We start from the raw sequence: 23806 nt of genomic DNA, 5'->3' as shown, positions 1-23806 counted from the left end.
CACTTAATAACCTATATCAAATAATCATGGATGGTGTGCATTTAACACTATAATTTTTTACTCTCGAGTTTTAGTGCAATTCAGTAAACTGTTTAGTAAAAAATAAACAGTAAAAAATTTACGAGTTAGAGGAGTAAGGAACACATACACCTAATCACTGCTCCACTAATAATTACCTAAAACTAAATCCAAAAAAGTTCATGGAAACCATCTGCAAATCGGATGTATAGGTATATCTATAGAGTTTGATTTTGTTGTTAGATTTCATTTTCTTCATCTTCTAAATACTAAATACTAAATACATGAGAAGATGTTATCTAAATATCATCCATACATTTTTATAAGATATTCCAAAAAGTGCATACACACAATAAGTAGAGTGATGTGGAGGCACACGTTATTTATTTATTATTATTGGTGTGAAGAGAAATAAGAATAATCAATTTTCACTAATTCATAATTGAGGTCAATTTTGCACATTTAAATGGAGGACAAAATTACGTAAAAATAAATACATTATTATACCCTCACCACATTTTTAGATATCAAATAATTGAATTGAAGTTTAATTTCTTAACTAGGATGTAGCAAAATCTATCCCAAACTTTTTTTCTTTCTTTCTATAATCTATCAACAAACGGTTTTATAAAATTATGGGATATATAAAAATAAAAAAACATTAAATATATGAAGAGATACAGATCACCTACAATCAAATTAGGGTTTTTTTCTTTCAAAAATATAATAAACGTCCAAGATATTTAGCTATATAAAATAATTTTGAAAGAAAAAACTTGCAGCCCCACCATAAAAAATACAAATAAAAAAAAATTTCAGTCAACACGCGATTAATCGACCACACCCACGTGTAATTCTTCTTCTAAACGATTATAATACTCAATCGTGTAGAAAATAATACATGACAGTGTAGAAAATGATACACGGTCATGTATGTAGTATCAACATCGGTCACACATGCCTATATAATTCTTATTCTAAATGATCATGATATGCAATCGTGTAAAAAATGATATACGATCGTGTAGTTGTTTTTAATGATTGAAAAAATACTTTAAATCTAAGTTATTGCTTAGATCATATCAAAATGATATTTAAACGATTTTGATATTTTGGAAGGAGAGAGCATGCAAAAGAAGATGAAAAAAGAAAGAAAGAAGAAAGAAAGAAAATATATAAATAAATTGGAAAGAAAAAAGAAAGAGAGAAGAAGCGAATCCTTACAATATAATATCAATGAGAAAAAGAGGAGGAGAGGGGAGGGCGGGCAATTTTTGACAAGTCGTGAGGCCTTATCTCATTAAGCAACCATGTTGACAAAATTATAATTAATTGTCTTCAATATTAATACATGTGAAACTCATTCTTCGTACCTTATTTTCCTCCACGCCTTTAATATTAATATTTTAAATAAAGAAACCAAAGAAAGCGAGAGGTCCAGACGTGCCATTCTCACAACATTAATGAAACTTTATAAATACAATACAGAGTCATAACTGGAAAATGCATCTCACATAAAACTAACTAATTCTTTCAACTTGTGTTATTCTCATTCAAATGTCTTCCCAGCTTCTCACTAATTCTTTCCTTCCTCTACTCTCTTCTAAACCCACAAATTCTACTACTGCTACTACTAATAATAATATTAAGCTATCTTTTTATGTCGCTGCTTGTTGTGGGGATGAAGAGAGGCAGCATTCAATGACCGTCAAAAACAGCCATCAAGGAGGTGGAGGAGGAGTGAAGGCTTTGAAATTCACGGGAGACAAGCCATCCACTCCCATTTTGGATACCATCAACTATCCAATCCACATGAAAAATCTTTCTATCGAAGAGCTTCAAGAATTGTCCAACGAGATTCGAGAAGAAATCGTTTACACCGTTTCCAAGACGGGTGGTCACCTGAGTTCGAGCTTGGGTGTGGCGGAGCTCACGGTGGCACTTCACCATGTGTTTGCCACCCCTGAAGACAAGATTATTTGGGATGTGGGTCATCAGGTGGGATTCATGTGGCGGATTTCAAAGATATATATATATATATATATATATATTATTAAATTTACTTTCAATAGTCAACAGGCTGATCTCGATTGATTTATCAAATATTATTAGAGAGATGGTTTAAGAGGTCATGTACGTACTTACTGAGTTTTTCATACTTGTATTTGTAGGCGTATGCACATAAGATGTTGACGGGGAGAAGGGGGAGGATGCATACAATCCGCCAAACCTTCGGCCTAGCTGGTTTTCCCAAGAGAGAAGAGAGTGTTCATGATGCATTTGGTGTTGGTCATAGTTCTACCAGCATTTCTGCTGGTTTAGGTACTGATCATTAGTCATTACCAACCATCTATTCAATATTTTGCTTTCAAGTTCAACACATTTAAAAAATTGTATTTGCTTTGAGACCATGTTAAAATATTAAAATGAATTACTTTGTTTTGGTTGTGCAGGGATGGCAGTAGGTAGAGACATACTAGGGAAAAACAACCACGTAGTATCCGTGATAGGCGACGGAGCGATGACAGGGGGAATGGCTTACGAGGCACTTAACAACGCAGGCTACCTAGACTCAAACCTCATAGTAATTTTAAACGACAACAGACAAGTTTCATTGCCAACCGCCACCATCGACGGTCCAGCTACGCCGGTGGGTGCTCTAAACAAGGCACTAACAAAGCTCCAAGCCAGTAAGAAGCTTCGACAACTAAGGGAGGCAGCGAAGGCAGTGTCAAAACAGATGGGAGGAGAGACGCATGGAATTGCAGCAAAAGTAGAGCATTGTGTGAGAGGAATGGTGGGAGGAACAGGAGCATCGCTATTTGAGGAGCTTGGAATATATTATATAGGTCCGGTGGATGGGCATAATGTGGAAGATCTTGTGTATATATTAAAGCAAGTTAAGGCTATGCCGGCATCTGGGCCTGTTCTCATTCATGTTATTACTGAGAAAGGCAAAGGATACCCTCCTGCGGAGATCGCTGCCGACAAAATGCACGGTAAATTGAAACCCTCCTCCTATCTTTTTCATTTTTCATATCTTTGAAAAAGTGGTTATTTAGGAGTACTGAACAAAATTGGACAAAAATACTGTCAACTGTATGGTCATATGGACCAAAGATGACAATTTTTTTAAGACATATGCTGTCATCCGCGAAAAGATTCAAAGTCTAATAAATCCAACCACACAAACAAACGTTAAACAAAAAAAGCCCCATACCTTTACTTAAAACAATTGGACCAAAACAATAATTGAAAAAAACCTCTATATGTATTCCCCACATCACAAATTTTAATTTGTCAACAACTGAGTATCTTTTTTGAAACAAATTAATGTTGGGAAAGAAAAAGTAGAAACCAATGATTGAACTAATAATTACCTTTTTTAGACTGTATATATATGTGTGTATAAAAGAAAAAATGCATCTCTTGCTCCATCAAGTCATGTGACCATTTCTGGTGTCGCAGCATAAACTACGTATTTGTTTTTCATTTTCTTCTCCTCTCCATTTTTTCCTCTTTTAACTTTTGGACTTTAAATAATTTCATTTTAACTTCATTGAATTATCAAAGTAGATACATTGACAGTTGGTCGGCCCATCCTATCTGTCAAAAAGTTGAGTATCAGTAGCAAACAAAAATCTAGAAATCAATAATTGGATTTAAATTTAGCCTAATATAGATTATTTGAAAGTGCTGGTGGTTCACCAACTCTAGTGATAGTGGAACAACTATTTTTTATTAACAATTTAGTAAATGTCCACCCCGGATTATCCAACTTCCTTTGCCAATTACTTTTGTTGGATTATTTATTCCAAATGAGGTAATTATACAGGACCCATCCAATATATTATGATTCATTTTCTTTTATCTTATGATCTATATTAGTGGAGCAATATATTATTGAAAATTTTAAATTTATTCCGAAGAAATGTTTTAATATTCATAAATAAATTAATAAAAGACTTTGTTCAACTTTCTTTTAATCTCAATTGTGCTTTTCCTGCCATTTTAATCAAGTGTTTGAAATAATATGTTTTGCCTTTACTCTTCTATTTTAATTAATATGACATTGGAGCATTTGAATTACTTTCAAGTCAATTGATATTTGAAATTGTAGATCCAAAATCTTCATACTTCTTCATTCCTTTTATTGTACTTTAAGAAAAAATTAGTTGATATAATCAATAAATGTTTAGAATCAACAAAGCAAAAAAAATAATAAAATAAAGGAGAGTGGAATCACATAAATTTTTTTGTAACATGAGAATTTTAAATTTTGGTTACAGGAGTGGTGAATTTCGATCCAAAGTCAGGGAAACAAATGAAGAAGAAGACCGAAACTCTTTCCTATACTCAATACTTTGCTGATTCGTTGATAGCAGAGGCAGAAAGAGATGACAAAATCGTAGCAATTCATGCCGCCATGGGAGGTGGAACTGGTCTCAACTATTTCCAGAAACAATTCCCCAATCGTTGTTTTGACGTCGGCATTGCGGAGCAACATGCTGTTACCTTTGCTGCTGGCCTCGCCACCGAAGGCCTCAAACCTTTCTGTGCCATTTACTCTTCCTTTCTACAAAGAGCCTATGATCAGGTAACTAGTCAACTAGTCGAAATATTGTATAATAAATTCAAGACATTTAAAAGCACCCAAATCTTTAAAGGACAAAAATAAACAATTTGCGGGTGTTTTAAGGGAAGTGTAAAATTGAAACTAATTTAGACCATTATGTAGTTGATGAATGAAGTGTTGTGAAAATGTTGTGCATTGCAGGTAGCTCATGATGTAGATCTTCAAAAGCTTCCAGTAAGGTTTGCAATAGACAGAGCAGGGCTAGTTGGAGCAGATGGCCCAACTCATTGCGGAGCATTTGACACAACTTTCATGGCATGTTTACCAAATATGGTAGTGATGGCTCCTTCAAACGAGGCAGAGCTAATGAACATGGTGGCCACGGCAGCCGCCATCGACGATAGACCCAGCTGCTTTAGGTACCCAAGAGGAAATGGCATTGGCTGTGTTCTTCCCCTTAACAACAAAGGCACTCCATTGGAGGTAATATCAAAACCAACTCGTATACTTTCGTTACTAAATACTAAAAAATAAATAAATAAACCCACAAATTACACACAGGTGGGGAAGGGAAGGATCTTAAGAGAAGGAAACAGAGTGGCCATTTTGGGGTATGGAACAATTGTACAAAGCTGCTTGGCTGCGGCCAACGTGCTACAAGAGTACGGTATTCAAATAACGGTGGCGGATGCGCGATTTTGCAAGCCGTTAGATGGAGAATTGGTGAAGCAATTGGCAAGACAACATGAGATACTCCTCACTGTTGAAGAAGGATCCATTGGAGGCTTTAGCTCTCATGTTTCTCACTTTCTTGGATTGAATGGATTGCTGGACGGAAATCTCAAGGTATTAAAGAAACGTATACACATAATCTTTAATTTCACATGATTTGTTTGTGTTTTATAATTTTATTTAATTTATGGTTAAATTGTGCAGTGGAGGGCATTAGTACTTCCTGATAGATACATTGACCATGGATCACAGAAGGATCAAACCCAAGAAGCAGGATTGAGTTGGAAGGATATAGCAGCTACTGTTTTATCACTAATAGGAAAAGGCAAAGATTGCTTTCAACTCGTGAATTTATAGATATTGTTCAAGGATGTATGAGCAATGCCTTGTTGTTGATCCATATTGTTAGGTTGTATTTGTGGTTAAAATTATGTGCATAACAATAAATTTTTGTTTAGGAATATATAGGATAAGGGTTAGTTTAAAATTTGGCTTTCAAAACCTCTCAAGGTTTCAACTAATGGACTTCTATTGTTAGTCTATCCATGCCTGTAATTGTAAGTTAAAGTTTGAAGTATCATAATAGATATAAGAAAAATATTTAGGTGTCATTCCATTGCCAAATTCTTTTAATCCTTTCTTAAATTCTTGGGTGTGTAATTTGAGTTAGAAGCACAAAGATTCCTCCATCTTCCTCATTTATACATTTATATGGTTTTTTTATACAATACAATTATGTAGATTTTGTATCATTTTTTTTAGTTTTACCATAGTTAGGTTTGTTTGTCTTTTTTTTTTTTTTCCTTCTATCTATTTTATAGATATTCTCAAGGAGTTTACATTGGGCTTGTCATGCAACTGGATGAGAGATTAAGCCAAAGTTCATTTCTAAAGAAGGAAAAATCATTCCTGAAAATTGAGAGAACTCTTCCTAACAACAATTTTCTTGATCATATTATATTTCAAAAACTCCTAATTAGAAAGCTAAAGTGGCTACTCAGAACGGAATAAAAATGTTAAATAATTAATCCTAAAATACTAACAAATCTTAATTAACAACTAAACTAATATTAATTAATTAAATTATACAAATCTTTGAACTTATTATTTTCATCATTAGCATATTTTAGTTTTTGCAGTGCTTGGTTGGAACATCTAGATGATATACAGCGGTGATGAACATGATGATAGGTTGATGAATATGGAAGTAGTACCAGTAATGGTGGTGGTGGATGAGGTGTTTTGGATTTGTATATACATAGGTGAAGCAAATTCGATTGTCCAACGTTGATGTGATCGTCTCCAATCTCCATCAGTCGTTTTTAGAGATGTCATTTTTTAAGGGTCTAATACCATTTGGATGCAACAAGTCGAGAAGTTAGGTCAAGTCTATGCTAAACAGAAAGTTCATATCTAGAGATGGAGAAAACTGTATGTAAAAACAATGTTAGTTTCAAATGATACTTAAAAGAAAACTCCACTCAAGTGACCATCCATAGCTTTAAAAGAAAATAAAATAGAAAAACTATTAATTTTAAAATAGTAATTTAAAACTAATTAATCTATATTACAAACTATTATTAGGGATTATGAACTGCCAAAGGGTATAATGGACAGAAAATAATAAAAGAAGCAATACTGATGTTTGAGCCAAAATAGCACCTTAGTCTAAATGGGCTTAAGGGAGAAGGCTAGTTTGTGATGAAGCCCAAATTTATATGTTTCGCTAAACCTCAGCCCAGGCCAAGGCCAAGTCCGACCTTAGGGAAATAGAAAATTGGACCCACCCCTGGGCCCAATAGATTGTATAATTCCTAAATTGATTCTCAAACTCTAACAAAAATGACCACCCCGATCACGATAAATATGTTGTAGGAGGTAACTTCAATGCTATTCTATTCTAGTTTCCATATCCTTTCCCTCTCTAATTATGAAAGTGGGAATGGTAAACACTAGTTTTACCTTCTTCTTCTTCCTAACTCAATTTTTTTTCTTTCAAACAAGTTCACTTTTCATGTCGAGTAAGCATAAAATATGTCTTATAATCTAAATTTTGAAATAGGTTAATTATCTTCTAATTCTCTCTTCTCATCTTCAATTTGAACTAAAGTTAGGTTTGTGTCCAATAATTTATTTGGCTAGAAATGATTCATGTGACATTTTTTAGCATATCATTTATTTGTTTCAAAAATGGTCATAAAAACAATTTTAGTCGGTCTTTTGTGTTTAATATTTATTTGGTGTCTAAAGTTTTAAAGTTTACACTTTAGATCATGAAGTTTGATAAATAGTTTTAAAGAATTCTTGAATCGTTAGTTGATTAATAGAAAATGATGTGGAGGTTAAATCGATGATTGTGTTTCGTTGAGTTGAAAGATACAGTATTATATTTCAGTATGAAGTGGATTATTCTCTTTTGTTCCTTCCATTCTCTTGTTACATTAAGCAAAGCTTTTCGCTTTTGTTTGCTCGTCCTCCTTACTAGCCCCTACACCTTCATCTTAACTCATCATACTTAGGAATCAATTTAGTTGAAGATTTAGAATAGGCTAGTTAGAGAGGAAATATCACACAAAATAATAATAATAATAATAAATAATCCACTTTCCCAAAATTATAATATATTTGCAACTCAACACTACGCACTCAACAACTAACCCTAAACGCCAATTATTTTTTTGTTAATTAAAGAATAGTTTTCATATTATTTAGAACTATATATTTCAAATTTTAGAGACTAAAGGGTACATTTTGACATTTTAAAAACTAAAGAGACATTAAACTGTCCTAAAAAAACATTGTCTCATAAATCAAATCATCCTTTAAAGGTTTCGTCTATATTAGTGGAACAAATTGATTGGGTTAACCAGATTATTAGGTTATCCAATAATTATTGCTTAACCCTGCCAATTAGTATTTCAAAAGCTTGTGATATTTTTTTTTAAACTAAAAAAGGTGATCTTTTTATACATGTGTTAGGCCCATTTATTTGTTGTGTTTATTTTAGGAAAATATATTCTGTAAACTTAATAATTTTTAGGTGAAAATAATTGTTGGAGTGAAGTATTGGAGAACATATATTTTAATTAGATTGATTATCTTAAAATGTGGTTGAAAGACGAGAATAGCCTTGGTGGGTAGGATGAGGGTAGTTAATTATAGTAGTCATTTTCGACTTTTAGGCAAAGGGCACTAAAGAAAGCGACAAAACTGACCATGGACAGACGCTTGGTAGCTTCGTCCATTACTTTTCATCTCTTAATTTCTAAACAGACCTCCAATTCTCACTACTAAAACTAACTCTATATTATATTATTATCTATTAACAGTACATTATTCAACATTTTTTGCACCCTTCTTTTGATAAACTAAAGTATGTATATTATAGAATGAAATCTAAAATATTTTAAGATTCGAACAAGTTGGAGAGTTCCATTATAAGTGTAAGATTGAGAGAGAAATGACTGAAATGGCCGGAAAGGTAGGAGGAAGGGAGATAGGATGGGAATGAATAAACAGAACGCGGTTTGGTGACCTAGTTGGTCTGCCACACCTGGCATGGTGAGAGTGACTTAATGGGAATGGATAACCACAAAGTTGCATGGCATGGGGGAAGGGTACTATGGTCCAACTAAGTTAACACGCAATAGATGATGTCATTTGAACCCTCCGTTTGAAAGTGAGTGAGTGACCAAAGTCCAAGCCTGCCTTGACCCGACGACTCACCCAACCCCTTAACCTGATTGGATTGTAAGTATATTTGCTTTTTTTGTGTTTTTGTTTGACCATCCATTTTCCTACCCAAAGTTTATCTCATCAAACACTTACACCAATTAATCACATTTTCCCCAGTTTTTGGATCCTTTTCTATTTATTTCTTCTACCTTCCAGTTTCATTTTAATTTGCAAAAATATTTAAATTAATATCTCGACACAAAGATTTGCAAAAAAAAATTAAAATTTTCAACTTACTCATTGTTTTGAGTTTCTAAATCATTTTGTTGGAGATAACTAAATTCTATCCATTTTTAAATCTCATATCAAAATCTTAACTCATTTTTTTATCTTATCAAACTGAAGAATTGATATTTGAAGAAAAAAGATATAGATCCGAAGAAAGACTAAAATTTGATAACCTGGTATTTTGTCAAAACAATTTTATAGGAAGATCAACGTAATCTTTTTGAAATACTATGCAATCTTTTTAGATCTTTTAGAATTTGTCATAAATTTTTAGAAATTATGTAAGAATAATGATAATGATGGGGAGGAAATTTGAAAAACTGATGATAAATCTTTCTAAGTTTCCACTAATTTCTTCAAATATAATTAAATTAATTAGTTTAGATTGAGTATAAAATTGGGAAAGATTTGAAAATTTGTTAGAATCTCTAGTGATATGCTATGAAAAGAGCCTCAAACAATTAAAGTTAAAATATTTGAATACTTGAGTGAAATTTGATGAGAAAACTTGTTTGAACAATTTTTAAAAAAAGGTAGTTTTGCATGGAACAAAACTTCAACTGTGCTATTTCTAACTCAGTACGTTTCCCTTTTTTAATTTCAACATTAATCTTTATGTTTGAAAACCTAAAATTTAGAATGAAGGTGAGGAGAGAAAAACAAGACAAAACAAAACTTGCAAAGTCGATGGATAAATAGAATGGGGTGAAGAAAAAAAATTTGTGGGTAGACATAGAGGTGGAAAGAGTAGAATTAGTTTAAAGGTCGGATCCTAACAGGGGAGTTAGAACCCTTCTTTTACTAATGATTCTCTATTTTTTGGGTCTACTCTCATGATTGAAAACTCACAAATGATCCTTTTTTTTTTTTTTTTTATCAATTTTAGGTTGTAAATAGAGTTTTGAAATATTTTAGAATCACGTAATTTATGAAAATAGAATATAGTTGTACTAAGTTGGATGGTGAAGGGAGAGAATCTTAATAAGAGTTTGGAAAAAATTACATACAATCTTAGTCTTATCCTAACCACAATTCCAACATACTTTAGATGTGCAAGATTCAAATTTTAGGGATGATTTTAAATAATGTCTAATTTTAATTCATGTTATTTAAATAAAACTTAAAATTGAGTCCCTATTTTTTCTCTATATATATATTAGTTTGTCGACCATATTTAAATAATAATAATTTTGAAAATATTGATTTAAGAAATACAACACGTAAGAACTAAAATTGAAGAAGTCTAAAAGTATAAAAATAAATAGATATTTTAGTGGAATATTTAGAAAGTAACAATAATAGATATAACAATTAATAAGAACATGTAAATATAAAAAAATTACATTTTAATTATAGAAATGTCCAAGCTATTCCATTCAAAACTATGAAACGCTTACATCAATAATAAATTTTTAGCACTGATAGTAAAATTTATTTGAGGCAGACTTCTATTATCATTAATAATAAAATCTACCGTGGATAAAATCATATTAGTTATAGAATTAATCACTTGAAATATTCATGATAATTAATTTTTCAAGCGTAGCTAATGTATCATATGTTTTATTTATATAAGTAAAAGTTAAGTCATATATAAGTCAATAATTACAAAAATATATATATATATATATATATATATATATATAATATTGATTTAAAGTCAAGGTTCATTTTCTACCTTACATATTATTAAAAAGAAACAAACTATACCAAATTAAAAATTTAATTGTCAACATAGTTGATATCAATAGCCAGTTCACAGCCACAAATAAATAAATGGTTGCATCTAATGGCTGGACTATTAACAAACTATTGAGGCAGTTTCTTTTTTTTCAACTCCAACATTAGAAAAAATACGGATATTTTTATAAATAAAAATGCTTATTATGATTGGAATAAATTAATAAAAATAACATAAACTTTATAATTTTGATTTATTTGTAAATATTTTAATACTTTCATCATTTAAAATAATTTTGATTTTAATTTTTTAATAAAATAAAATTGGAGTAGGCATTAACTATTTTGCATGTTTTAGAAAATTTGGCAAGAAGTCATTGAATTTTGTGTGGAGGAGGTTAAGTAGTGCTATGTCCTTGTGAAGCTCAGTTCCTCAAAAGTCAAAAGTAATTAACGTTTAATTCAATCTTCCACCTTTAATTCAGGTTTATTGTTTTTAGTATTGATATTTTTCAAAATGCTTTCAGTTCTTTTACATTAATTTTTTTTTACCAAATTTATAAATACTCTGTTTTCATGCCAAAACAAGAAAAAAATATCCATCATATTTCTTGTTTTTTTTTTGTTTTAAATTAAAGTTAACTCACACACTCTCTTCTTCGATATAATAGAAAACATTATAAGATTTTTGGCGTAATTTGAGTGTTGCTTGTTTAAGGGTATTACTCACTCAATTTAGATAGTTTCTAACTTAATCGCTTTGAAGTTTTTTGTAGGAGTTGCAAAGAGTTTAAGTTTGGATCCTCCAAAGTTTTTCAAGCTAACTCTAAGCTCTTTTATGTGTCTTATGAATTACCTTTAAACTCTCTCATTTGTTTAGTACAATATTAACAAAAGTAAGAGATATATTTTAAAATTAATATAAGTATTATTATATAAATAAATAAATATATTAATTTAAGATTTAAAAATAAATAAATATTAACTAACATTTGAATTTTAATATCTTTGAAAAATATTGAAATCAACTACAATATTGTTGGCCAATATGACAATTGTAGAGGGGTGACTAAGATACAACTAAAATTAGATGTTAAAATAAAGAAGGATAACAATTTAATATGGAATGTCCTCAACACAATAATTCAAAAAAAATTAAGATTGTATCCAAAACTCGTGGGATGGACTCTTTTAATTATTAGCGATTATAAATGGTTAATAGTAGATATACATACAAACATAATAACTAAAATTAATATATAAACTAATATTTTTAAATTTTAACTCGTTTAAATAGATATGAATTATGTAAGTTAAAAGTTGGTATGAGTTGAATCATTGATTTGAAAATATATTTATAATAGAAAAAATATACAAAATTAATTAAACAATTGATGCAGGGGAAGTTTAATTTATATTCTAGAGGTTAGTATTTAATTTGATTTAAAATGTTATATAAGTAATAAATAAATAATATTAGAACTTCGGTTTTGATATAATTTTTTTTTAGAAAGTAGTAAAATAAATTATTTAAAATATGATTGATCCTATAGTATGACTATATCTACCTTTATCTTTAACAGTGTCTAAGTTTTGGTTGTAAAGTAAAAAGAAAAAATTAGATAATGAGATAAGAATGAGTTATTAGAAGAAAAAAAAAACCACAAAAATTGATTAAATTTTGAAGATAAAAGACAAATATGAAAAAGTAAATTGGAGGAGAGAGTTGAACCGGGTTTGTTTCGTTGGTAGACCGGTGACGTTGCTGACTTTCCAATGTATTGAAGAGGCAACCAATGTTTCCGTGGAGGGACCCACCTCCTGCAGTCACTCTCCATATTCTTTTTGACTTTATTCATTATTTCTACCATTACTTCATAATATCAATTCTACCCTTCCTACATTTGCTTCTCTTTCTCAACCTCTTTTCATTTCATTTCTCCAAATGCTTTTATTTTATTTTATCTAAACACCATATCTTCCGTTCTATTTTTTTTTTATTATTATTATACACAATCTGTTTCTTTTCATTTTCCTTCCAAATATATTTTAATTGAAAAAATAAATAAATGGTGAGAAGTTAGAAGGAAATGCCAGATATTTATGTTTGGAAGAAAAATAATAAAATTGGTTTTTAATTTGGATTTATTTAGTTCACGTGTGTTAATAATAGTTGCATACAGCATTTATAAAGAAATTAGAAAGATTTTTGTTGTTGTTATTTATGAGTTTAATTAACACAATAAATCTATAACCTAATCATCTAAATATTGAAAACTACGTCACCATTCCGTTCAAGAGTTAATAGAATTCTAACAGTTGATATTAAAGTAAGTTGTTTTAAAAAATTTGAAGACTAAGACATACAATTTTAAAAAGTTCAAATACTAAAATAGAACATGATGAAAAGTTAGGTAAATATGTTTTAATCATTAATTTTTATTAATTTAATATAAGGAAAATACTCAGATGTATGTTAATGCTAACTAAACCATTTCACAATAGTGATAAAAAGAAATTGGTATGCAATAAAATTAAATTGGACAAATGGGTAGGAGTTACTTATATGTGCATTATGAGATTTGGTCAAGTATTTGTCTTTCATTTGGACTTTTCTCGTCAATTAATTTTATATATGCTTTCCTTTTCCTTAGATTATCTTAATTGCGGCTAACACCTTTTAATTAAGATTAAATAAGCCAAATAATTAGACACCTCATTCACCGACCAAAAAGTTTGCAGCCACTTTAACCTTAAATCTTATCATTACTTAAATATTATTACTATATATCCTTTTATTGCTAATGGGGTTCCGACCTATTTCTATAAATGGCCATCTCTTCTTACACTTTTTTCTCTTTATATATATATATATATATATATATATGAATATATGTATATGGGGTTGGTCAGGTTTGAAAGTTAAAAGTTAGAGGTTTAATTTTTTATATTTATAATGTTTGTACATATACTTTTTTTTTATAATATATACATTTTATTATTTAAAAAGTCTCATAGTAAACTAGTCTTTATCCTGATGAACATGTTTAATTAACAATTATCTCAGATGTTATTAAATTCTCATTCCTTCAACTAATTTTCGTATATATACTCATATTTTTTTAAGAAGAAAATTTAATGCAATTAATATGGTCAAACCATACATATTGTCTCACATACTAAGTCTCTTGCTAAAGTTTATTGCTTCAGGAAAGCAATCATCATGGACATTGTTAACTCAATGACTAAGAACTCATCCAGTTTCTATAAAGTTTAGTTTGAGAGTTAACAATTTAAAGAGTTAATAAAATATAAAATATGTAATTGGTATTTTGCAATCATTTGGTTGATAAACTTTATAGACCAAGTAAGATAAGTCTACTCTTACATAAACTCATAAATTTTTGTAATTAACTATGTTCTATATATCTATCAGGGTTATATTAAAATATTACTCTATTAATTGAGATGATCTTGAACTTTAAAAAAAAAAAAAAAGAGAGTTGAAGGATTTAATTTAAAATTTACGTTCTGTGTGGGACGTTCTTAGTTTTTTAGTTTTCCAAATTGCGTAGTGTTTTCGATCCTTATGTTCGGTGGTGAGAAACTGTTTGGTTTCCCAATCTTATTGTCTGTCTCATATTTGGTCTGCTATTTCTTTCCCGTTTCTCTCTTCGTTTCTTAAATCATCTGAAGAATCAAAGACCGACCGGCTCGGCCATGATTAGCATCATCCCGCATCAGCAAAGCTATCAAATCAGACCGATAGATCTCCCCAACGAGTCACTGTCCTCCTCTTGAACGATAAAATCCCAAAACTCCGTCCCACTTTCACAACTGGGTCCTACGTCGGCACAGACACACGACAACTACTAATTAATCACTTCTCATCAATTATCTATTTTTCTAACCAAATCTCAATATTTTTAATGTGGCTTACAGCTCCCCACGTGGCGTTGTACTACTCGTCAGCACCCAGATTTCCTTCCCCCCCAACTAGTCAGATAGATGATAGATATAGATCGCAGAAAAACACAGCCCCCAGCCCCCCCCCCTCCCCCCCCCCCCCCCCCCCCCCCCCCCCCTCCTAATATCAACTCCCCCCAATTCCTCACCCCTTAGGCCCTTACGCACACGCTGCCACAGCTTTCTTGACAGACCAGGTTTTTCAATTCTCATTTTAACAGCTATGGGAATTGACGGTGACAGTGTTGTGAAGGGTTTCGGCGGCGGATGGGGCGTCGTCGCTAAACCTTGCGACTCCTGCAAGACTGGCCCTGCTGCTGTCTATTGTCGACCGGACTCGGCTTTTCTCTGCCTTCCCTGCGACGCCAAAATTCATTGCGCCAACAAGCTCGCCTCTCGCCACGAGCGTGTCTGGATGTGCGAGGTCTGTGAACAAGCTCCTGCTGTGGTCATGTGCAAGGCTGATGCTGCCGCTCTCTGTGTCACTTGTGATGCCGATATTCACTCTGCTAACCCATTAGCCCGTCGCCACGAGCGTGTCCCTGTCGAGCCTTTTTTCGACTCGACGGAATCAGTTGTTAAATCCTCCTCTGTTTTCAATTTTCTGGTTCCTAATGAAACTACTGCCCCTGTTTGTGATGGTGCCCATCACCACGAGGAAGTGGAGGTTTCCTCCTGGCTTTTATCCAACTCGTTTTTCAACTCTAAGCTCGTCGACGGCCCTGAAATCAAACCTCCCAGCGGTGATCATTTGTTCTTCAACGAAATGGATTCTTTTATTGACTTTGAATATCCAAATCCAGTCAACAACCACAGCGCTATTAACGACAGCGTCGTCCCTGTTCAGACGAAGCCACTCCTTACGCCGGTTATTAACCAGACCCACTCCCCTGAAAATTGCTACGACATTGATTTTTGTAGATCCAAGCTCAATTCATTCGGCTATCAGCCGCAATCCCTAAGTCACAGTGTAATTAACTCAACCCCATATCAAAGTTTAACGATTTAACCCAACAATTCTTGGTCAAGTTAACTAATTGAGTTTTGTTTCTGTTAATTCTTCAGGTTTCTTCTTCCTCCTTAGAAGTTGGAGTCGTTCCAGAAGGGAATTCGGTGTCGGACATATCATACCCGATGGGTCAAAACGTGAGTACTGGTGCGGATTCAGGGCTACCGTTGTCAGGATCCGGAAACCAAGCGACACAATTGTGTGGAATGGATCGAGAAGCGAGAGTGTTGAGGTACAGAGAGAAAAGGAAGAACCGGAAATTCGAGAAGACAATCCGATACGCTTCAAGAAAAGCTTATGCTGAAACCCGGCCGAGAATCAAAGGCCGGTTCGCAAAACGAACCGATATGCTATCAGAGGTTGATGAAATCTATGGCTCAGCTGCTTCATCTGTGTTCCTGACAGACGCTCAATACGGCGTTGTACCAACGTTTTGACCATAACTTGGCTGAATCCAGTGCTCCATAGATTATAATTCTTATTGTGCACTTTTAATAAACGATGGGTAAATTATGTGAAATTATGTGTTTGATCTTTAATGTTGTAAAAAAGGCCAAAAAAAGAAGAAAAAAAAGTGTTTGATGAAAGGGCAGATTTTTAGCCGTTGATTTGCAGGAGCATGGGTGTTCATGTGGACGCCTCGTACCTCTTAAACGTAGAGGTTCGTTTAAGCTATCACAACTTGCTTGTTTGTTTGTTTTTTTTCACCCTCGTTTCCTTGCAATTATAACCCATTTGCCCTTCCGAATCTTCTTCTCCATTCCTATTCGTCAATCCCCAGATTCAAACAATTTAATATTATTTATTTACCAATTTCACCAAAAACATTAATGTTTCAACAATATATCCATGATTATCATCATATATTATATTTGCTAATTTTTTAATGAGATTCAAGAGTGCGATATAACTTTAAGTATTAAATTGATGTATAATAGTACTGATTAAAATGATTCGTTGGTCTCATAATTGAATTCTTGACTTAGAATATAGCTTTTACGTGGCCGGCTACATTGAATAGAAAGCATCGTGGAAATAAATAATAGGAAAATGGGAATAATAATAAATAAATATATTATAATAATATAATCTGTAGGTTGTTCTCCCAAAGTCTGTTCTGGAAAATTCGTAAGGAAAAGGTGAATTGTTTGGATAAGTTTCCAAGAAAAATAGCATCACGTGGAGTAATTAACTTTGTAGGGTATGGTAAAGGTTTTTTCTTTCACGGGTGTGTAAACGTTTTTTTAACTTTCCAAAGATACTTTTTTTGTTTAGAGGAGTAGTGGATTCAACTGTGTAACATTTGCTATTTGTAGCTTCAAATAATTTGTTCTTCTAATTATTATTATTTGGACCAATTTCTTCTTTCTTTTCAAACTCCACTCACACCCTTTTTTCCCCTTTCTATAATGCTAATTCCATGCTTGACATCGCTTGACTAAATTAGAATATCTAAACAAAGAAGGTCAAAACTAAATAATTTGTAGAAATGGAGGACAATTTAAAAAACATAAAGAGTGAATCGAAATCTAGAGATAAAGAGTGTTGGTAGAGTTTTAAAAATGGATTGTATAAGTGAGGGTACAAAAAAGAAGAAAAAAAATTAAGGAGAAACAAATATATATGATAGTAAGAAGGTAGGTCCTGGAGCATGGTGTGTTCACGTGCGGAGTGGGGCAGTGGGGCCCTGGGCGGTCCTTGTGGGCTATGGCTTGGCCGACATGTGTGCCATCCTCCTGGTCCCATACGCTATCCACGTCACCCCTGCCAGCCCATAAATCCTACGTGGGCCATCTCTGACTCTTCATCAAGTGGGAGTCTCTTCCACATCACCCATATCTCTGCCCCAATATCCTCCCTATCTCACTCCATTTACTTCTCATAAAATCATTAACTATGTTCTTCATTCTCAACCATTTTATTTAAATATTTAAGAAACAAATATATTTCTATATACATAATTGATTGTATATATTATATATATATAATAATAATATTCAAATGAGAGACCACAGAGTTGTACTTTTAAGTATATATAAATGAAAAATAATTGCATGCATGTGTCTAATATCTATCTCTTTTATCTTATTCAAACTCATTCTCATACTACACTAGCCTTTAACGTGTGAATTTTTCTTTATTAAATGTGATAACTACTATACATTAGTTTGTAAATATGACTCATCCCCTAGTCAAAATGTGTTCATTATGGTGATATTTTTTCAATATATCAAGTTAAATTAAACGGTTTTTCACCTCTTTTAATACAACTACCTTTTATCTTCTAATTACTCTTAGCTACAATTGCATATTCATAAATTGAAATTTTATCGTACACATTTTCAAATATAAAAAGATAAAATAAATTTGGAGTATCCATTCAACTATTTTGTATGTTTTTAGATTTTTTTCTTCTAGTTAATTCATTGAAACACTAATTCTAGTTAATTCATTGAAAATGTTTATCTGTGGGAGAGATAAGTAATGCACTCTTTTTTTTCAAGCCCAAATTAAATCCTCAAATGCAGTTAACATTTTATTCAATTTTTGGTGTTTAATTGTGTTAGTATTGATGTTTTCAAAATGGTTTGGAATTTAATTGAGATAAAAATTGTTATTACTTCAAAATTAATATAATCCTGATTATAATGCTAAAAGAAACTGTAAATTCCTATTTTAAAAGGACATGGTCTAAATGAATATAAGACAAAGAAAATTGAGCACATGTGTAATGACAAACCATGCATGATTTGATGTTCAAGTGAATTTTGAGTTTGTGAATAACTTGACATTAGAAAATAGTAAAAGTGATATTTTTTTACTAACGAATTTGTATTTTTAAGGTTAGTAAAGTATAAATAAAGCTTGGGTTCATGAGTTCCTTTAACGCTTGTAAAATGACTGTTGAACTGCTAATAATTGCATTATTACACTACTACACCACTCAAGTTTTTAATTAATGCTTAAGTGTATATTCCACTCAGTTCTCAATCATTGATCAATAGTGGAACCATTGAAGATTGTTTTGGAAAATTTGAACAATTTTTAACCAAACTTCAAAAATAAAAACCACATCTTAAAAATTTGACTTGAATTTTAAAACAATTGAAACAAAATAGATAATTAAAAAAGAAATTTGAAGATATAAATATTATCTACAAGACATAACTTTTAAAAAAAACAAAATTGATAAGAGATGATGTAATTATTGATACTTAAAAATATAAAATCTTTAAATAATTATTGGTAGATTTGAAACCAATATATTTTTATTTTAAATATTGTGAAATTAAAAGACGAGGGAGAATACCATAAGGCTAAAATGTTGTCGTGGAATATTACCCATTTTTAAAATACCAGTGAAATATTTGTTATAAAGTATGATAATTGTCTGGATCTTATTAAAATATTTGGTGTTTCTAACCGTTTGAATTACCGTTGACGATATTATTATTTCAAATATATCTTTTTGTTACAACGTTAACTATATGCTACCGATCGTATTTATCTTTTTTTAGTTACAGTGATTATTGTTTTTTTTATCAAAACAATAAAAATACTATAATCCAAATTAAAAATAGTATATACTTCAACACCCTAAATTCATACTATTGTAACCCACTAACATTAAATAAGCTTCAACTATAATAAGAACTATGCATCCTAAAAATTCTTCTAACAAAAATGCAAGCTCCTTTAATTGTTTATAAATATATACACAAAATATTAATAAACACTTATAAAACCAATCAAAACAAGTGGTTTAATTACAACCTCAATTAAACCAATGCAATACCTATTTTAACACTTAATTGAATCTAAGGGTGAGAAAAAAATAAAATCACTACGAATGTAGTCAGTCGAAGTTATTGGAGAGATTTGATTGGTGTTGAGTTAAGAAAAATCTAGACCGAGATAACATTTTAAAAAATCTAAAGGCTTAAACACCGACCAATAGACTAATCAATCGAAAAATGGTTGGTTTACACTCCTTCATGGTCAGAGTCAGTTTGAATATTTACTAAATCGAACATTTTTTGATTTATTGTCGATTTAACTTGCTTGTACATACAAAAAAAAAAAGTCTCGACTTGCAACATGGCCCATTTTAGTGGTGCCATTTCTCATTCCACGCGATCAGTTTAAATTAGAAATTTTGAGATGAAAAAAATGGAAGGGAGTCGTTAAAGTAGTTATCATTCTTGAAATATTTTCATAGTCTGCCCAAGAAAAATCAATCGAATGAGTTTGAAATTTCTCTTCCTTTTATTTTAAACTTTCTATTTCAATTGGTTAATAAAAATAAAGGAGAGAAGATTTTTTTAAAAAAAGAAACTTAAAGAGAGCATCAAAATTAAATAGTTTTTTTTTTCTTTCTATTTTTGGAAAAAAGACCTTGGAAAAAACTATTATCACTCAAATGAAATGAAAGAAATGTATAATTATTAGAAAAGAAAAAAGAAAGAAATTGTGTTGAAACTTGGTGTTGGCAACATCGTGCCGTAGATTTGTATTAATACATTGAAAATGTAATTAAAACATTAAATATATAGTTACTTTTATTAGATACGAAGATGTCAGCCCATTTCAATCTTGGTACGGTTTTTCTATTTTCTTTCAAACTTAATTCATTCCAACAGTTGTATCGCATCTACATTTAAAATTTTGAATTTCTAAATTTTATTAGAGGAAGAATTTTGATTTTGATCTCGATTTTTTCAAACCTACGCTAGCTTAAACATGATCCAAGCTAAGAGAAGTTTTTTCTTTTTTAATTTTTAATATACAAATCTTTATTACGAAGAAATTACATTATTTCTTCAAACAATTTCCATTCAATTTGCACATTACATCATCTCAAAATTGAATTAACGTGACTTCTTTAATATTCTTTGCTCATTTTCTCTCATTTTCTCTACTTATAAATTATATTTCTTTTTGTTTTCTTGTGTTTCATTATGTTGTGTTATGTTTTATATGTTATGTTTTTTTTATTATCTTACTATATATATATGATACGTTAGTTGAGTTTATTTTACAATAAACAACTTCTCTAATTATTGTACATGCAAGTATTTCATACGTTAGTTTAATTTTGTAATGATCTTTTTACATCTATGCTCTTGTATTGACATTTCCACAAATATTATACTAAATGCATTTAAATGTTATCTTATATACTCGGTAGAAATGAAGATTAAATAGTCAATTATAGTAACAATTTTTTAATAAACTGACTGTAACGACTTTCCTCCATTTCTACAAAGTTTTTGAAATTTTAATTGATATTTAAAAAATTAGAATATGAATATTTCCATTAACATCAATGTTTAAAATCTTTATTACATCGAGATAAAATGAAGAAGTAGACGTTTACTAATAATAGAGAGAAAAAAAAAAGAAAATGAAAAATCCTCCTGTTGTTGATATAAATATTTATTTAAAAAATAAATTGGAAAAAGGACTTGGATTATACCCATAAAACTTGTTGAAATATTAAAATTGAAGTCTTACAAGTTAGGATAATTGTAGAAATGAGAGGCATAGGTGATAAAAATTAGAGACAGAAAGATGTATAAAGTAAAGGAGGTGGGAGTGAGGGGTGTGTTCGAACTTGGAACCGCAACAGATGAAGGACACTGACCACTTTTGTATGACTTTCCAAAGTACCGAAGAGCCAACCAACGTGTTCGTGGAACGACCCACCCACCCCTTCTTTCTCAATACAATTTTCCCTTGCCCCTTTTTTTCCCCTCCTTTTTCTTACATCCCATTTTAAGACTCAACCAAATCCAATGTCTTTTTAACTTTTAAAAATATTAAAACCCCATTTAATATGAAAATAAATTCCAATAAATTGGTCCATTTTTGTTTTAACTAATAAATTATCCAGTTTAGTTTGGTTTGTTTTCACATATACAAATTTAAAATTTTTTGGTTTAGTTTAGTTGACCACCAAAATTGTCAATCTAAATGTACACTTGGAAGCATAAATAGAAACACTATAGGAAAAAAATAAATTTTCTAAGGCATGAAATCGTTAGAAACTATTAAAAAACGTGTAAGAAATTTGGTCGGGATATCCCTGTCAAGAGACCATCTCCCAACATTCAAATACCAACCATTAGAAGTTAAGGATAACTCCCGACGCCTAGCTACGACATCAAGAGTTCGTAGAAGTTCTTGGATCGCTCGACGTTGTCAAAGACCGTCGGAAGTTGTGGTATAATTTATATATATAAATAAAATACCTTCCCTTATTACTTTTATTTATTTTTTATAGTTATAAACTAAAATTTTGAACCAAAATCAATAAGAAATAAGAAAGTTGTATCCATGTATTCAAACCAAAGTTGTATCTCATAATTTAAATTTTTGTAATCACACAACACATTTAGTCATACAATAAAAGAAGTTACAAAATAATTTCTTCAAAGTGAGTAAACAAAATGTTTTCGTTTCTCAACTTCACTCTCTTTTGCCATTTGGATTTTATTGCTACTGTGATGGAGTCATCATAGTTTGGCTTCAAGGGAGGTGCAGTGTGAAACATGAGTTCTGATGTAAAAGGGTTGGGAAGGAGGTTGTAAGTACCAAGTGTAGTTATTAGGCTTTTTGAAGAAACACTGCATTTTGAAGGAGTAGGTGTGCATTCTGGCTAGGCAACACAAGGAAGAAATGCTTAGTTTTGAGCAAGGTGAGGAAGGGTCGGATGAGGAAAGGAAGTTAGAAAATCTAGGAGAATTTATTAATCTGGATTAGGCAGCAAATTACGGGTTGAGTTAAAGTTAATCATGATAACATAAAACATTAAACCTACACGCGTAAGTCACAAAGAAAAAGCTAGTAAGCGAGGATGAGTTTAAGGAATGATTAATCTGGTTTAGGATTAGTATAATGAAGCTTTGTAAGCTCAAAAGAAAAGTTACAAAGAAGTGCTAAGCTTAAGTTCGGTCAAAAGAAGGTTCGAGTGAGAAAAGCAAATTGTGTTGAAATAAATGGTTATGATTCTTCATGAATGGTTGCATCATTTGAACATTTTTCAAAATTTTGAATACTTAAGAGTATTTTTTAAATAAACCTGTAACGAGTTTCATATACAAAGAAAAAAGTAATAATAAAGAATATTTTGAAAATTGAAAGGCGTTTTTTATGAAAAAAAAATATATAAAGTTTAGTAGTAGTTTTTAAGAGTGAGTTTGTTTTTCTAAAGAAAAATTGTGTGTGGGTATGTGGAAAAAGATAGTAAAGTCAATGATGTATCATTATTTTCTTCCTCTCTCTCACGGAATTCCTCTCCCTTACCCTTTCTTCGTTTTTGTTCGTGATCTTCCTTCCCCCTTTTCTCTTTTTTTTTTTTCAATTTTTTTCAATTCTTCTCTATCTTTTCCTTTTTTTCTTCTCTTTTCTTTTTTCTTCTCCCTCTACTCACAAGTCCGAACAAATGGCATGCCCCGCCCCGTGATGGCCCGATCCGCGCTCTCTCTTATCACTAGACCAACGGAACCCACAATGACCGGCATCGGTTTTTGTTCAAAATTAAGGTGGATCAGCCGGACGCTCACCCCTTATAAAACCCCTAATAAGGTAGGTTTATAAGAGAGCAACTGTTAAGTGAGTATTATTGGAGGGAGATGTATTTATAATTGAATCATTCCCAACTCCAACTTCATGTTGTCGCTCCCCCTACTCTCAATCATAAAATCCTCCAAAACTCTATCCCACTTTCACAGATGGGACCTACGTCGGCATACACACCACGACAAACTACAAAATCCTTCTCATCATTTTTATTATATATATCTTTCTAACCAAATCAATTTTTTTTTTTTAATGTGGCTTAGAGCTTTCCACGTGGCGTT

The 23806-nt window shown here is 31.3% G+C and overlaps 2 protein-coding genes across 2 annotated transcripts; both read left to right on the top strand.

Moving 5' to 3' along the window:
• Nucleotides 1–1511: 1511 nt before the first annotated feature.
• LOC101207760 (probable 1-deoxy-D-xylulose-5-phosphate synthase 2, chloroplastic) lies at nt 1512–5950 on the top strand. The gene is made up of 7 exons (XM_004146305.3): nt 1512–2016; nt 2190–2340; nt 2472–3017; nt 4308–4615; nt 4796–5077; nt 5156–5440; nt 5531–5950. Exons 1-7 carry the CDS (start codon nt 1576–1578, stop codon nt 5681–5683), a joined length of 2166 nt encoding a protein of 721 aa, XP_004146353.3. The 5' UTR covers nt 1512–1575; the 3' UTR covers nt 5684–5950.
• Nucleotides 5951–15052: 9102 nt separating this feature from the next.
• On the top strand, nt 15053–16692 carry LOC101214816 (zinc finger protein CONSTANS-LIKE 5). Its single transcript, XM_011658358.2, has 2 exons — nt 15053–15905; nt 16001–16692. The coding sequence occupies exons 1-2, from the start codon at nt 15159–15161 to the stop codon at nt 16379–16381; spliced, it is 1128 nt and encodes a 375-aa protein (XP_011656660.1). The 5' UTR covers nt 15053–15158; the 3' UTR covers nt 16382–16692.
• Nucleotides 16693–23806: the final 7114 nt, after the last annotated feature.

This window comes from Cucumis sativus, chromosome 1, assembly GCF_000004075.3.
Source record: "Cucumis sativus cultivar 9930 chromosome 1, Cucumber_9930_V3, whole genome shotgun sequence".
Classification (NCBI taxonomy): Eukaryota; Viridiplantae; Streptophyta; class Magnoliopsida; order Cucurbitales; family Cucurbitaceae; genus Cucumis; species Cucumis sativus.
This window is presented reverse-complemented; position numbering and strand designations above follow the sequence as displayed.

Excerpts from the sequence above, each read along its gene's own strand:
- LOC101207760 (XM_004146305.3), top strand. The coding sequence starts at position 1,576 with ATGTCTTCCCAGCTTCTCACTAATTCTTTCCTTCCTCTACTCTCTTCT. Across the intron at positions 2,017-2,189 it reads TTTGGGATGTGGGTCATCAG|GCGTATGCACATAAGATGTT; the intron begins GTGGGATTCATG and ends TTGTATTTGTAG. Across the intron at positions 5,441-5,530 it reads TGCTGGACGGAAATCTCAAG|TGGAGGGCATTAGTACTTCC; the intron begins GTATTAAAGAAA and ends TAAATTGTGCAG.
- LOC101214816 (XM_011658358.2), top strand. The coding sequence starts at position 15,159 with ATGGGAATTGACGGTGACAGTGTTGTGAAGGGTTTCGGCGGCGGATGG. Across the intron at positions 15,906-16,000 it reads CGCAATCCCTAAGTCACAGT|GTTTCTTCTTCCTCCTTAGA; the intron begins GTAATTAACTCA and ends TTAATTCTTCAG.